Below are 14,631 nucleotides of genomic sequence, written 5' to 3'. Positions count from 1 at the left end.
TGAAAGATGGGTGTTAAAATCTCTGGTTCTTGCTGTGGATTTGTCTGTTTTTCCATGCAGTGCAATTACTTTTGCTTTTTATTATTATTATATTAATTTTTTTAAATTTAATTTTGTGTGTGTGTGTGAGGAAGATGAGCCCTGAGCTAACATCTGATCCCAATCCTCCTCTATTTTTGCTGAGGAAGACTGGCCCTGGACTAACATCCATGCCCATCTTCCTCTACTTTATATGGGACGCCACCACAGCATGGCTTGACAAGCGGTGCATTGGTGCGCGCCCAGGATTCAAACCTGCAAACCCCGGGGCCGCCCAAGTGGAGCGCACGCACTTAACCGCCGGTGCCAACGGGCTGGCCCTGCTTCTTTTATTTTGAAACTCTGTTATTATGTGCATAAATGTTTAGGATTGTTACATTCTCCTGATGAATTGAACTCTTTAACATCATGAAATAAACCTTTTTACTGTCAATAATATTCTTTGCTCTGAAATATACTTTATCTGATTTTGATACTGCCACTTCAGTTTTTAAAAAAATCCATAATAGCATGGTTTAGCATTTCCATCCTTTTTCTCTTAAACTATTTTTGTCCTAAAGTGGCTTTCTTGTGGGTCGAATATAGTTGGGTCTTTTTTTTGTTTTTTAATCTAATCTGACTTTTAACTGAGATGTTTAGACTACTTACATTTAATATGATTATTGATATGGTTGGGTTTATGGCTTTCTGGTGGATTGACCCCTTTACATCATTAAGTGTACAACTTCATCTCTAGTAATGTTTCTTCATCTCTAGTAATTAAAGTCCACTTGCTATGATATTAGTATAGCTACACAGTTATATTAATATTTTTACTTTCAACTTTTTGATGTCCTAATATTTAAGATGTGTCTTTTGTTAGCAGCATATAGTTGTTAGATTTTAATCTATTCTATCTTAGTCTTTTAATTGTAGAATTCAGTCCACTTATATTTAGCATAATTACTAATATATTTGGGTTTATATCTACTATATTACTTGTTTCTTGTTCCCTTTTCTCTTATTTCTTATCTTCTTTTGGATTATTTTAAAAGATATTATTCCCTCCTCTAATGACTTGTTAATTATACATTCTTTTATTATTCTTTCAGTGGTTACTCCTACAGATTGAAATATGCATTTCTGACTTAATAGTGTAAAACAATATTCCTGTGATCACTTTTCCAGTGAGGCTAGAACTTCAGAGCACTTTAACTTCACTTGCCTCCTCCTAACTTTTGTGTTGTTCTCGTAAGACATTTTAAGTCAATATATATTTTAAAGACATTTCTATTGCTTTGTGCAGACAATATTTATTTATATTTAACCATATATTTACCCTTTCTAGTGCTCTCCATTCCTTCATGCATTTCCATATCTCCATCCATGATCATTTTTCTTTTGCCTGAAGATTTTCCTTTAGGATTCCTTTTGTGCAAGTCTGATGATGACAAATTCTCTCAGCTTTTGTTTATCTGAGAACGTCTTTATTTTAAAGGCTATTTTCATTAGGTAAAAAAATTCTATGTTGGCAGTTTTTTCCATCCCAGAACTTTTTTTTTTTTTATAATTTTTATTTATTTATTTTTTCCCCCAAAGCCCCAGTAGATAGTTGTATGTCATAGCTGCACATCCTTCTAGTTGCTGTATGTGGGACACGGCCTCAGCATGGCCGGAGAAGCAGTGCGTCAGTGCGCGCCTGGGATCTCAACCTGGGCCGCCAGCAGCGGAGCATGCGCACTTAACCGCTAAGCCATGGGGCTGGCCCTCATCCCAGAACTTTAAATATCTCTTTTCCTTGCCTTCTGGCTTCCATCATTTCTGATGAGAAGTCAGCCATCAGTCTTAGTGTAACAAAGTACAATGATCAAAATCAGGAAATTAACATTAATAAAATGATTTAATCTACAAATATTATTCAAATTTCACAAGTTCTTCCAGTAATATTCTTTAGAGGAAAAAATAAATAAATTTCTGGTCCAGCATCCAATCTAGGATCACACACTGCATTTAGTTATCATGTCTCTTTAGTCTCCTTTAATCTGGAACAGTTCCTTAGTCTTTATCTTTCATGATGGAATACAGGACAGTTATTTTGTAGAATGCTCTGTTTGGGTTTGGTTGATGTTTCCTCAACATTAGATTCAGGCTATGCATTTTTTTTTGTTTTGTGAGGACGATTAGCCCTGAACTAACATCCATTGCCAATCCTCCTGTTTTTGCTGTGGAAGATTGGCCCTGGGCTAACATCCATGCCCATCTTCCTCTACTTTATATGGTACACCACCACAGCATGGCTTGACAAGTGGTGCGTCGGTCCGCACCCGGGATCTGAACCCACAAACCCCGGGCTGCCGAAGCAGAGCACGCGAACTTAACCGCTACGGCACTGGGCTGGCCCCAGGCTACGCATTTTTGACAGGAATACCACAGAAAGGATGATGTGTCCTCAGTGCATCATATCAGGAGGCACACGATGCCTATTCATCCTATTCCTGTTGATATTAACTTTGATCATGTAGTTAAGCTGTGTCTACCAGGTTTCTCCACTGTAAATGATGTTTTTCTCTCTGTAGTTAACAAATGATTTGCGGGGGAGGTACTTTGAGAATATACAAATACTCAGTTCTCAAAACACAAAAAAACAAACTAAAACAAACACAGGAAACATTCACCCACTAATTTATGCATCTATTGATGCTTCTTGCCTGAGTAATTATTACACCTGTGGTTGTCAAATGGTGATTTTCTAATTCTATAATTCCTTCTACATTTATTAGTTGGAAGTCTATGGAATGTAGGGTTTTTTTTTTTTTTGGTGAGAAAGATTGGCCCTGAGCTAACATCTGTTGCCAATCTTCCTCCTTTTTTGCTTGAGGAAGACGGTCCCTGAGCTAACATCTGTGCCCACCTTCCTCCGTTTTGTATATGGGATGCCACCACAGCATGGCTTGATGAGCAGTGTGTAGGTCCGCACCTGGGATCCAAACCTGTGAACCCTGGGCAGCTGAAGCAGAGGGTGCAAACTTAACCACTATGCTACCAGGCCAGCCCCTGGAATGTAGTTTTGATAAAGTTCCATCTACTTCTCATTTGCATCTGTTTCTAGGGCCGAGCCCTCTAGGGCTGTCAACTGAAATCCTGGTGTATTTCACTGGAGTCTCTCCTTTTGAGAAATCTTGAACTCTAATCTTTATCTTCTCTGCACTGTGATTCTGCAAAATTCTGCTCTGCTTTACAGAGGTTTGGGCTTAGCTTTTTAGGCTTCCATCTTGCAAAGTTTCATATTTAAGCAAATGGCGTTAAGCCTGAACATATATTTGAGGCCCCTCAAGCCTTCAACTTTGTCACTCCAGCCCATGAAACTATAAAAAACTCTGCTAATTTCTCCTCCTCCCACCTGCACCCTTCTGCCTGGGGAAAACCTACATCCTCAGCCTCTTGCCTGAGTTAGCAAATGCAAGTGGCTGCAGATTGTCAGCTCACCTCTCCATGGTTCTTCCTTCTCCACAATCTTAACCCCTCTGTCACTGGTGCTTCTGCAACTCTCTTAAATCAGAAAACTCACCTGTTTTGCTGGCTTTTCTAGTTATTTTCATTGGGAATGTTATTCAATGCAAACTACTCCATCCTACCCAGAAGCGGAAGTTCTACATTTTCCTTTTGGGGGGCTGCATAGTATTGCATCATATGGGTGTCTCATTTTATTTATTTATTTTTTGTGTGAGGAAGATCAGCCCTGAGCTAACTTCCATGCCAATCCTCCTCTTTTTGCTGAGGAAGACTGGCCCTGAGCTAACATCCGTGTGGATCTTCTTCCACTTTATGTGGGACGCCACCACAGCATGGCCTGTCAAGCTGTGCATCGGTGTGTCCCCGGGATCCGAACTCGGGCCGCCAGCAGCGGAGCGTGCACACTTAACTGCTACGCCACAGGGCCGGCCCCGGGGTGTCTCACTTTAAAATTTAACTTCTCCTCTATTTATAGCTGTTTAGTTTCTCATTAGTATAAAGATTATAATACTCATCCTTGTAGGTATACTGATATACATGAGTTCAATTATTTTCATAGGATAAATTTATAAAAATATAATTGCTAGATCAGAAGGTATGATGATTTACAATTTTTATAGGTATTGCCACATGGCCCTTTAGAAAGACCTTGCACTAGTCTGAGCTGATAGTTAAGTGAGTGCCTAATAGATGACCCTGGAGTTATTTTGAGTGGTCATTATCCTCTCTGCTTCCTCAGGTGCCTCAGAAGTCTTCCAGCCCTCTCCGTTTCAGCCACAGCCTTCTCTGGTGAGTGGACAAGGCAATCCACAGATCTGGAGTGTGGTGTGGGGCAGCCCTGTCAGGGCCCATGTCTTGTCTTGGTACCGGCAGCTGATGGGGAGTGGCCCCACCTTCTTGCTGAGTCAGTGAGAAAGGGCTCCCCCAACCTACGGTTTGGGTGTGAATCCCCGCTTCCTGGCAGAGATGGACCTGGCCCAGAATGCCACATGCCTTACCGTGGGCAATGCCAGCCCTGCTGATGAGGGCATCTACTACTGTGCCATGTGGTTTTCAGGCCAGTATGTCTTTGGAGAGGGTACCTGTCTGCTCTATCAGGGTGAGTCCTAGGGTGTCGGGCCCTGGGGCCTCTGGTGTGTAGGACTGCAATGGAGCGCATGGCAGCGGGCTTGGGAAGAAAGGGTGTAGATGGTGGATCCCCCTTGGAGGAAGCCTTGGTTGGCAGTGATGAGGGGAAGAAAAGGCTCAGAAGAGTGGACTGTCGGCAGGGAAGAGGGTCAAGCTTCTCGATGAGAGAACTGACCGGAAGCATTTGAGGATGGACACAGATGCCTTAGACTCAGAATTTTAGGCCTGCAAGAGGAAGCTTAATCAAGAACATTAAATCCATTCCCTTCCCTTGCTCTGTAGGGAGGATACTGGAGGCCCAGAGGAGGGAAGGTACACGTGGCAGAGACAAGCTCAGAGCTCATATTCTGCTGAACAGGCTAAAAGACTAACTGTGGGGAAAAGCAGATTCTGGGAAAGGCAAGGGAAGGCCATGGAGGAAGGGAAGAGAGTCCCCAGAGGCCCTGGGAAGAAAGGGGATGCAGTAGGACTATGGGTTTGAGAGAGGTGGGTGGTGTTGGGTGACATCCTTCTTCCCATCAATCTCCACAGCTGAGATGCAATCCCCGGCTCTCCAGCCACCCCAGCTCAGCCTGTTCCTCCTAGCCTCTGGCCCTCCCTTCCATGCACTTTGTGTGGCCCTAGGAGACTACCCTGACCCTCTGAGGGTCTCCTGAGTCCTGAGAGGCCAACACCAGGAGGAGGACGACTTCACTGGGGAAGCTGGGGATCCCATAGTCAGCTGGCTGCAGCTGCCTCAGGAGATGGCAGGGATGTCTGTGACCTGCCAAGGTCTGCACCAGAGTGGGACCTCAGAAGTTGTGCTGCCCCTGCCCTGGGGCCAAGGTAAGTGCCGAGGACCCAGGAGTTGTGCTCCAGTCTTCCCAATGCAACCGTCTGGACCCTAGACACCCAGATTACCCCCTGGCTACCCGGAAGGTCAAGATGGCCACTGCTGTGTGTGGTAAAGCAGCACTGGCTCTCCCCCTGCCTCCAGGTGAACCTGGATTTGGGCTTTGGAGCCTGTGCAATGACGCTGTGGAACCAGCTACCCATGAGGTCCTAACACCCACTCTCTCACCCTTGGCTTCTGTGTTCCCTGGTGGTGAATGCCTGTTGCTTTCCTTTGGGGGATACCGCAGAGGGAAGCTATTTGAAGGGATCTGCTCTGTTCTATGGTGCAGGAGAAGGCTGGAGAACTAGAATGAGATTCATGAGAATAGTGGAGACATTCTCCTTGGTATGGACCTCCACATACTGAGCTGGGACCCTCTAGGTGGCGAAGCCACGACTTTTCACTGTCAAACTGACCCACTCAACAAATAGTTATGAGTACTAAGTATCTGCCACAGCAGAGGGATGACTGGAACAGTCTGGACATTAGGGAGTCTAGAAAGCTAGGTCAGACACTGAACCGATGTTTAGAATGCAAGGAAGACTACGCTAAGGGTTGTAGGATAGGAACACAGAATACATTCAGGAGCTCAGAGAGGAGAGGAGACATCCCCCTGGAGGATCTGGGAAGTTCATGTGGACAATGCAGAGTCAGAGCTGAGCCCTGAGCTTATGTCTAGGAAAGTGTGTAGACCCACGCAAGAGCACCTGCATCTAGTCCTGGTTCGCCCCCAACTCTGTGACCCCTTGGGTGAGTCTTTTACCCTCTCTTGGCCTCAGATGCACTCACCTACCTACCACACCCAGTCCAAACCATCTCTGCCTTTACAGACCTTAAGTCTAACTTCTTCACCTGTAAATGGGGAGTAATACAACCTTTAGGAGGATAAAGTGAGCCAGAGAAAGCTCTTTGGAAGGAGGCAGTGGCAGGGAGAAGACCATGAAAATGCATTGTCAGAAGGCTGGGTGGGCTCAACTTTCACCCTGTGCCTGTTTTCCCTGCAGTGGAGCTGGAAAAGACCCTCACTGCCATCACCTACTACTATCTGGGGCTGCTGGGCGCAGCTCTGGTCTATGGCCTCATCCTGGCTGCTCTCTGGAGGAATCGCTGCTGTTGGGCCCACCCTACGGAGCCCCTCACCTAAGAGGGTCAAAGAGCAGCCACTGGTTCCAGGACACAGGCGGGCAGAAGCACACTCCCGTCAGGGCCCTGAGGTGTGAGTGGCCGAGCCCCAGTAGCTTCCACGTCCTCTGAGGAGCAGCCTGCGCACCAGCCCCTCCCTCCTTGCTCCAGCCAGCTTCCTCTTAGTCTGCTGCCTTTCATTACCGCTTGGCTCCCTCTTTTCTGTCCCAGACTGTCCAAATTTCTCCACAAATACAGGGAATCTGAGAAGACACTGCTGTGCTGTGGGTTGTTTTGGGCAAGGGAGGTGGGAACCCAGGACCAAGGCCAGTAGCTCCTAGGGGAGGCCTGTCAGGTGTCTGCAGACTCCAGGGTCAGGTCAGCCGTCCCCACCCAGAGTCTAATGGGGGCGGGGGTTTTAGTGTGGTCATACAGGTCCCAAAGCCAATCTGGCAGTCACAGGAAAAAGCATATGGCAGGGGCAGACATTCTCATTTTGCTGCTAATTAGCCGTCTGTGAAAGCAAGGACCCTCCCCATCTCTACACCTCACTTCTTCATCCAACAGAGAGAGTTGGATGGTCTAAGGTTCTCCCCTTTTTTGGCTAAAATCATATCATTCTTAGCCCCTTTGAGAACAAATGCCCAATGCCTCTGAGGATTGAAGTTGGCCAAGAATGTTTTACCAGAAAAATCTTCACACACAAAATCTGGAGGTGGGGCGATTCATTCAGAGACTGCTAAGGCTTCAGCTGGGCAGCACGTTCCCCATCACTGCTGTGGCATCCCCTCGAGGGCTGAGAACAGCTGGGTGGGGTAAGCCCCTTTTCCTTGTAGGGATACCAGAGATGAGGAGCCTGAACCCAGCGCCTCATTTCCCACATTTACACCAAAGCAGGGCAGCCTCTCCAGGACACTCAAGAGCATCTGGTACCAGACTCCTCCCATTCAGGGCTGACGGCTGCCCAGAGCTCCCTAGATAGAGGAATATTTGCAGTGGGGACTCAAAAGGCCCCCAAAAGCTCTTCCTCCTTTCTTCTCCTACTCATCACCTTCTCCTAGGTCTCCACTCTACTCTCAGGCCCACCATCTCCTAAGTGACCACTGTCAAAAATGGATTTGAGGAGTTCTGAGAAGAAACCCTGAGTCCCTGAGTCCCTTCCATCTCACTGGACATCCCATTACTTGAATCCTAGTACGGACATTACTACTTCAAGAGATCCTTGCTATGTGCAAATTCCTTAAACTATTTTTCAAACCCAGATGCAAATTAGCTTTGCTGAGAGTGGAGGAGGTAGAAGAAAAGGCTCAGGAAGGGTGTCACAGAGGTCACCGACGCCAGGACTGGGCTATTGGAATGGGGAGGCGAGGACTGATGAAAAGGGGACATGTCAGGGCACAGGAAATAAATGCGACCTAGTTCTGGGGCTGAATGGGAAGGCGGCTACTAGATAGCAGGTGCCATCCACGTGTTGTGTCTATAAGAGGTTCTGGGTATGTGCTCTCCCCACGAAGGAGCCTTATGACATAGCTTAAACACATCAGTTGAATGAATAATTCTGGACACATCAGCCTGAGGGTCAGAAAACCCCAGATCTGACTTCCAGCTCTCCTCTAAAAGTCCTATGGGGCCGGCCCTGTGGCTTAGCGGTTAAGTGCGCGCGCTCCGCTACTGGCGGCCCAGGTTCGGATCCCGGACGAGCACTGACGCACTGCGTCTCTGGCCATGCTGAGGCCGCGTCCCACATGCAGCAACTAGAAGGATGTGCAACTATGACATACAACTATCTACTGGGGCTTTGGGGGTTGGGGGGCGGGGAGGAGGAGGATTGGCAATAGATGTTAGCTCAGGGCTGGCTGATCTTCCTCACACACACACACAAAAAAAATAAAAGTCCTATGATCCCAATCTGCTTGACCTAATCAGCCAAGAATGCTAAAAACCTAACAGTAAGTTTTGTGAGCATCAGTGGCAAGTTCACAGTCAGTGCTCAGAGCTCCGTAGACTTCTACTAGCAGAGCAGGTGGTTGAAGAGTCCTCCCAGTCACCACAGAGAAGATTTAACAAGTAAAAACCTGCAAACTCTTTATTAAATTCTCCCATTTCATCTGTACAGAAAAAAATGCACATTATGTTCAGAGTCTCAGTAACATCTCAAAATTACACAGCATGAACATGTAAAAACAAGGAACTGCTGGGATTTTATACATAGAAAGGAAAACCATTTACAAAAGAAGCTTGTTAATTTTACTTTCCTTTTTTTCTTAAAAAAAAAAAGTTAAAGGCCTAAGATCTCACACAGCATTTGCTGTACGGTCTGTTTTCCTGTGGGGACTGACCTGGGAACATTGTGCTGGGAGAAGCCGCTCAGGAAGCCTCCTGCTGCCAGCTCTCCTGTCGGCCATTCCATCAGTGCACTGCAGTCTATCCAGGGACCTGTGCAAACCACCCTAGCATGTCTGGCATAGGGCCTGCGGAGCTCTGGGGTCCAGGTGTCAATTCTATGTTGGAGGGAAGGCAAAAACAGAATACAGAGGCACTACCTGAATTTCCTCCTTGCCCAGGGAGATTTCTCCACTGCACATATCCCAACATCCCTACCTGTGCATTGTGGTGGATCTTGGGAAGGGGGAACGAGAGGAAATCACCATCAGGACCCTGTGACCACCAGCCCGAGCAGACAGTCCCACCTTTGTGCTCCAGATGACAAACAGTCACTGGGCTTCCACACTGATCTCACCAGATGGCCTGGGGGAGCCTGTCACTCTGAAGAGTCAGTCTGGGTTTGCTAATGACTTATCTATTATTTGAGGTCTGGGCAGGAAGGGGGATTTGACTTCAAACTTGACCACCCTAACATGTGACCCTGGTCCTAGTGGAGAAGAGGAGTATAGTTAGAGAGACAGCCAACCAAAGACAAAAGAGAGAGAGAGGAAGCCCAGAAGATCAGCTCAAGAGCAGTGGGGGAGAGGTGAATCAGGAGAGAAGTGTCCCTAAAGGACCAGGAGAAACTCAGGGCACTAGAATGCTTATTTTATAAAATTACTTAGGTTCTGCCCAAATGGTGAGAAATAAAAGGGATCTCTGAGGTTTTTCAAATTTGATCTTTGAGGTTTCTCAAATTCCTAAGAATCTGAAATGCGAGTAAACGTATCAAAATTCACATGATTCAAAAAGCCATATTCCTTTTGTTCTAAGGCCAAAATTTAGGTTGAATGTGTCAGGCTGGGTTAGCTGGCTTCCAAGGGTCCCTACTTCAGCTTCCTTCTCCATATCTGCTTACTTAGAATAAGTTATATGTGGAGAACGTTTATTTTTTGGTTGGGGAGGAGAAGAAATGGAAAGTGAAGGCCTTTTCTCAAAGGAACTTGAGACCAGCTAAGGAGGTCCCAGGAAGCAATCCACCGCTCCCCGGATGACTCACTACAGTGGGGATCTTTGGGCTAGAGGCAGTACCACAAGCCTGGAGGTGGGGAGGACGGGAGCCATTTCCAGAAGACACACTCACATAGGAGAGTAAATCTTTTCTTGGGAAGGTAGAGGGAAGTCAGCACATAACTCCCTTTCCTCTTTGTCTGATAAAATGTAAATGGATGCCTCAGACCTCTTTACCATTGGATTCTTCTATTATGTGACCTCAAGAAATGGGAAGAAATGAAATCGGGTAGTAATTTTTTGTTGCATCTTCTAGGAAATCAGAATCTCCCTCCTTCCCCACCAGCAGAGCTGCTTGCTGTCCCCAAGAAGAGTCAGTGCAGGATGTGAGAAAGCCAAAGGCCTGCAATGAACTCAAGTCAACACTTGCTCACTAAATACTAGAATTCCCCTAGCTTCTAAGGACGCACTGGCTCAGAACAAGCTGACCAGATCCACAGAACTGGGACTGGTAGTGGAAGCCAGAGGTCTCTAGGGAATGCAGAGAACGGGGGCTTTCCTGCTGGGGCTTTCCTTGGAACCCAAGCCTTTGCTATGGCTTCCATATTGGCACATCTCACTAGCAGACTTCTCTTGTGACAGCAGCAACAGCAGAGGGAGGGCAGGGATGCACCAGGATAAAGGTCTCACTCCTGGAGCTACCCTTTTGTGGGTAGCTCCGTTAGAGGGAGCAGTCGGTCTTGTTCTTGATGTTTTCCCCAGATTTCTGATTTCCTGTATCGCGGAGCCTCCAGCCCAGGAGACTGATCTGCTGGTGCCTCTGGAGTGTTGTGGAGCACACTAAGTATGAGTCCCTAACACACTGGAGTGAGCTGACAAGGCCACATGAGTTATCTAGCTACTATAATTTTCAGCAAGTGTCTAGAGCCTTGCTTACGTTATTGTTCACGGGCTAGACATCAGGAGACGAGATAAAGACCAAGGTCCAGCATTAGCCCCTCCACTAGGGCCATGGTTTCCTCTTCTTGACTAGTTGATTTGTGTCAACTAATCAACTTTGACTAGTTGAATGTGTCAGGCCAACACAGCCTGACACATTCAACCATGACTGACCTATGAGGCCAGTAATCAGAGGTGCCCCAGAACTGGTTTTGTTATACCAAATGGGGTATAGAATACGGTTGGGCTGCACGTTCAGATGGTGCTGGGCCCCTGAGATGTAGAAAACTGCTCAGGAACACTAACTGGGACCCTCAAGAACCAGTCATATGAAACTATTCCAAGTACGATGGTGAAATGCTTCCTAGCAACCAGCAATTGAGGATACCAGCAGTTATCCCTTCTATTCTGACCATTTCTAAAGATGACAAATGTTTCAAGAATCAAACTCCTTTTCAAACTTCCAGATCTGCTGCAGACAACGACTGAGATTGTCTCTCAGTTCAAAAAGAACAGAAACACCGAGACACATTCAACTATGGAGATGTTTTACATATACTGGGAGGGAGACTGCAGAGATGGAGAAATACCCCCCTTCTCATCAAATGGTGAACATTTATCCTATCTTGTAAATCACACCAGACATGTCAGTGCGGGGCCTACATTTAGATGACATCCCCAGTGCTTGAACCCAAGCCCCCACCACCCAGATGGGAACCCCTGGAGGTGGATATCTGCACCAGCTCAATTCAGTACAACAGTGGTGGCAGTAGGGGGGTGTTGCTCAGACTCCAAGAGTTTCAAGTTTTATGAGACTGAAGAATCCCAGGACAGTTGCTGAGAATCAGGAATACCCTAAGAGCAGGACTGAGTGGACCAAGCAGCTTAGCAGCTCCCTTTGGAGACCTGCAGTACCCTAGGCAGGGGGGATATACAGCTGGCTTCTGGAACCCACTGCCTCCAGGAAGGGTAGCAAAAAGAAAAAAGAAAGAAAAAGAAGAAAACCACAGTATTCAAATGTATGTCAGTCAGGTTAGACAAGGAGTAATTTGGATCAACTGATCCACAAATTGACCCACTTCGTATTGAACACATTTCGGGGAAGACGTTGCGTAGATCTCGCAGCACATGTGGACAGTGGCAAAGGAGGGGCAGGGCAAGGAAGGGTGCCATGGTTTATGTGGACAGTTTTAGGCACGTGATTTATAACACTTTGTGGACGTCTAACAGGTTAATAAAATATATATTATATAAATATATCTCCTACTGTACATGCCGCCCTCTTGTGCAGCCACTGTGACTTCAAGACCCAAACTCAAGCCAAGGTGTGCCAGGTCGAACCGTGATGCCTGCATGTCTCCCTCTTTATACTCCAAACCTGTCATCTCCACACTGGAGGGATGAGGGAGGACAGCCAGGAATATTGCTTCTGTAAAGCTCCGATTCTGGAAAGACTGATGAATCATCAAAGTACAACATAAAGCCAATGCCTACTACAGTGGGTGTATGCAGCAAATGGACAGAAAGGAAAAATAAAATGGACAAAAGCCTCCATCTCTTAATGTAATAACTTTCCACACCCTCTCCACATAGAGCCATAAAGGACCTTGTCTGGGAAGGCAGCCTTGAGCCTGCAGAAAGGTCAGGTTGGACCGCCAGTCACACCCTGAGACCACGCTAAAGCTTTATAAGCCATTGTCTCTGACCTGCATTGTTGCCTGAAAAATAAAGCAAAGTGAATCAATCCCCCACTCCTTCTTCCTGCCCTGAGCCCCCTGCCCCCTCAGTCACTGCCTCTAGCAAAGTGGAGGATTTCTGGAGTAACTGCTACCCCGGCAGGGTCAATCCGAATGTGACTGAGACCTGCGCTAGCCTGGAGGAAGAATATTACTGGGCTCCTGCTGCCTGGACTCAGGGGCCAGCCTCTCAGTGCAGATCAGTGGACCGACCAGCTTCACACACTTTTGACCCCTTCCCCAACCACTTTCCCTTGGCCTAGGGAAGCTCGTGCTTTACGTCACTGAGGTGGGCAGATCACGGCCCTGGAGTCTTGATCAGCAGTGGTGCTATTAGGGTGGGAACTGGAAGGCATCACTGTTTCAGCAGAAGAAAATAAGACCCAAACCAGGATAGTTAGTGGTTTCCCACTACTCGGTGAAGTCCATGGCCCAAAAGTGTTTTTGAGAAATGAGCAAGACATCCCAGTTATAGCATATTGGGTGGTGCGTTTCCCCTCTAAAGTCCTGCCTTCATTTTACAGAGTCACACAGAAGAAATAACCCCAATGCCCAAATCAAGCCTGGAGATGTGTTACTATATACATTTTTTTCTTTCTCTAAAAATTCTGGGGCTTTTTTTGTGTTTTTTTTTTTTTTTAAAATCACTTGAGTTGCAGGTCAGGTGAGTTGGTTCTGGAAGTATTGGTAGTTCCATTGGTATGAAAGAGAATTGTCTATAGGCAGGTAAACCCAAGTTTGCCAACAAAGGCAAGAACCAAAGCGGCCAGCTGCTGATGCTGCACAAATGGTCGAGAAGGAGGAGGACACCATGGACATGGGCGAAGTCTGAGATGGGACAATGCAGTGGATACCTGCTGCTGCTCTAACATGGGTGTTGGTGTCACCTCTTAGAAGAACGAGGTGAGTGGGTACACTATACAGGAGGGCTGTACAAACTGGGCACTGGACGGGTAGTTCCTTTGGTGGTCAAGGTGGCTCTACCTGTCCTTGAGCTCTCGTGTCACTCGCTTAGTGATACGTCCACACATCAGGCCAATCAGGAACAATATACAGATGCTACCACTGATCACAGAGAGAATGTAGTTCTTTGACGGGGATGTCATCACTTGCATGGCGAGGTCAGAGAAGCCATCCGCTGGGGCCACCTGGAACGACACATGGCAGCATCATCCTCTGAGAGATTTGGGTGTGGCCCCTGCTAGCTCTAACTTGCCCCCCTCGATTCCTAGTTTAATTTATGTCATTTGTTTCACGGAGAGAGGGCAAGGACAAGAAAATCAAACATAGAGCTAAAATCTTTTTCCTGACCATAATACTGTATATATCTACCGCCCAAGATTAGAAGATACAGACAAATACAAAGAGGTGGAGTCTCATACAGTTCATCATAGCCAACATAATAATAGCCTTCACACCGAGGACTTGATGACGTGTTGGGCCCTGGCAAAGGGCTAGATGTGTTTTCAACCATTTAGTCCTCATGGCAATCCTTGCAAATAGATTTTACTACTCCCATATTTCAGATGAAGACCCTGAGGCCTGAAGGTAGGAGGTGGCTAAGTGACTTGCACAAGGTCACAGGTTCTTAGGTATTCTGATTTATTTTCTTCATCATGTTTGCTACCTTTTTAAAAACAAAGAGAAAAGCTGAGATGGCGTTGGGGGCTAATTCTATATGTTGACTTGTTTTCACTCACCATTATGTCATAAGCATTCCCCCTATCAAAACCAATGTGCAAACATGACTTATACTGACTGAATCTACTTAACTACTCCCCCAGTTGTGGACATTGATAGTCTAACCAGTTTTCATCCTCAGTTTCCCTCACTGCTTTCTCAGATGGACCTCTATGGTAGCCTGCTATGGCAGAATCAGGACTGAAAGGTTTGCCAGGCACACACGAACCTGTTCTTTTGAGTCTC

General features: G+C 46.5%; 1 protein-coding gene across 1 annotated transcript in view; it reads right to left on the bottom strand.

The window, feature by feature from the left end:
• Window positions 1–8,727: 8,727 nt before the first annotated feature.
• Window positions 8,728–14,631, bottom strand: part of GLG1 (golgi glycoprotein 1) — a 152,993-nt gene continuing 147,089 nt past the window's right edge. Inside the window, exon 26 of the mRNA XM_014792685.2 lies at window positions 8,728–13,853. Coding sequence (XP_014648171.1) covers window positions 13,686–13,853 — 168 coding nt within the window. The 3' untranslated portion in view covers window positions 8,728–13,685. The remainder of the gene's footprint in view (window positions 13,854–14,631) is intronic.

The sequence above is a fragment of the Ceratotherium simum genome, chromosome 30 (genome assembly GCF_057802395.1).
Source record: "Ceratotherium simum simum isolate JZ-2026a chromosome 30, ASM5780239v1, whole genome shotgun sequence".
In the NCBI taxonomy this organism is placed as follows: Eukaryota; Metazoa; Chordata; class Mammalia; order Perissodactyla; family Rhinocerotidae; genus Ceratotherium; species Ceratotherium simum.
Note: the sequence above shows the minus strand (reverse complement) of the source record. Positions and strands in the feature narration are given on the sequence as shown.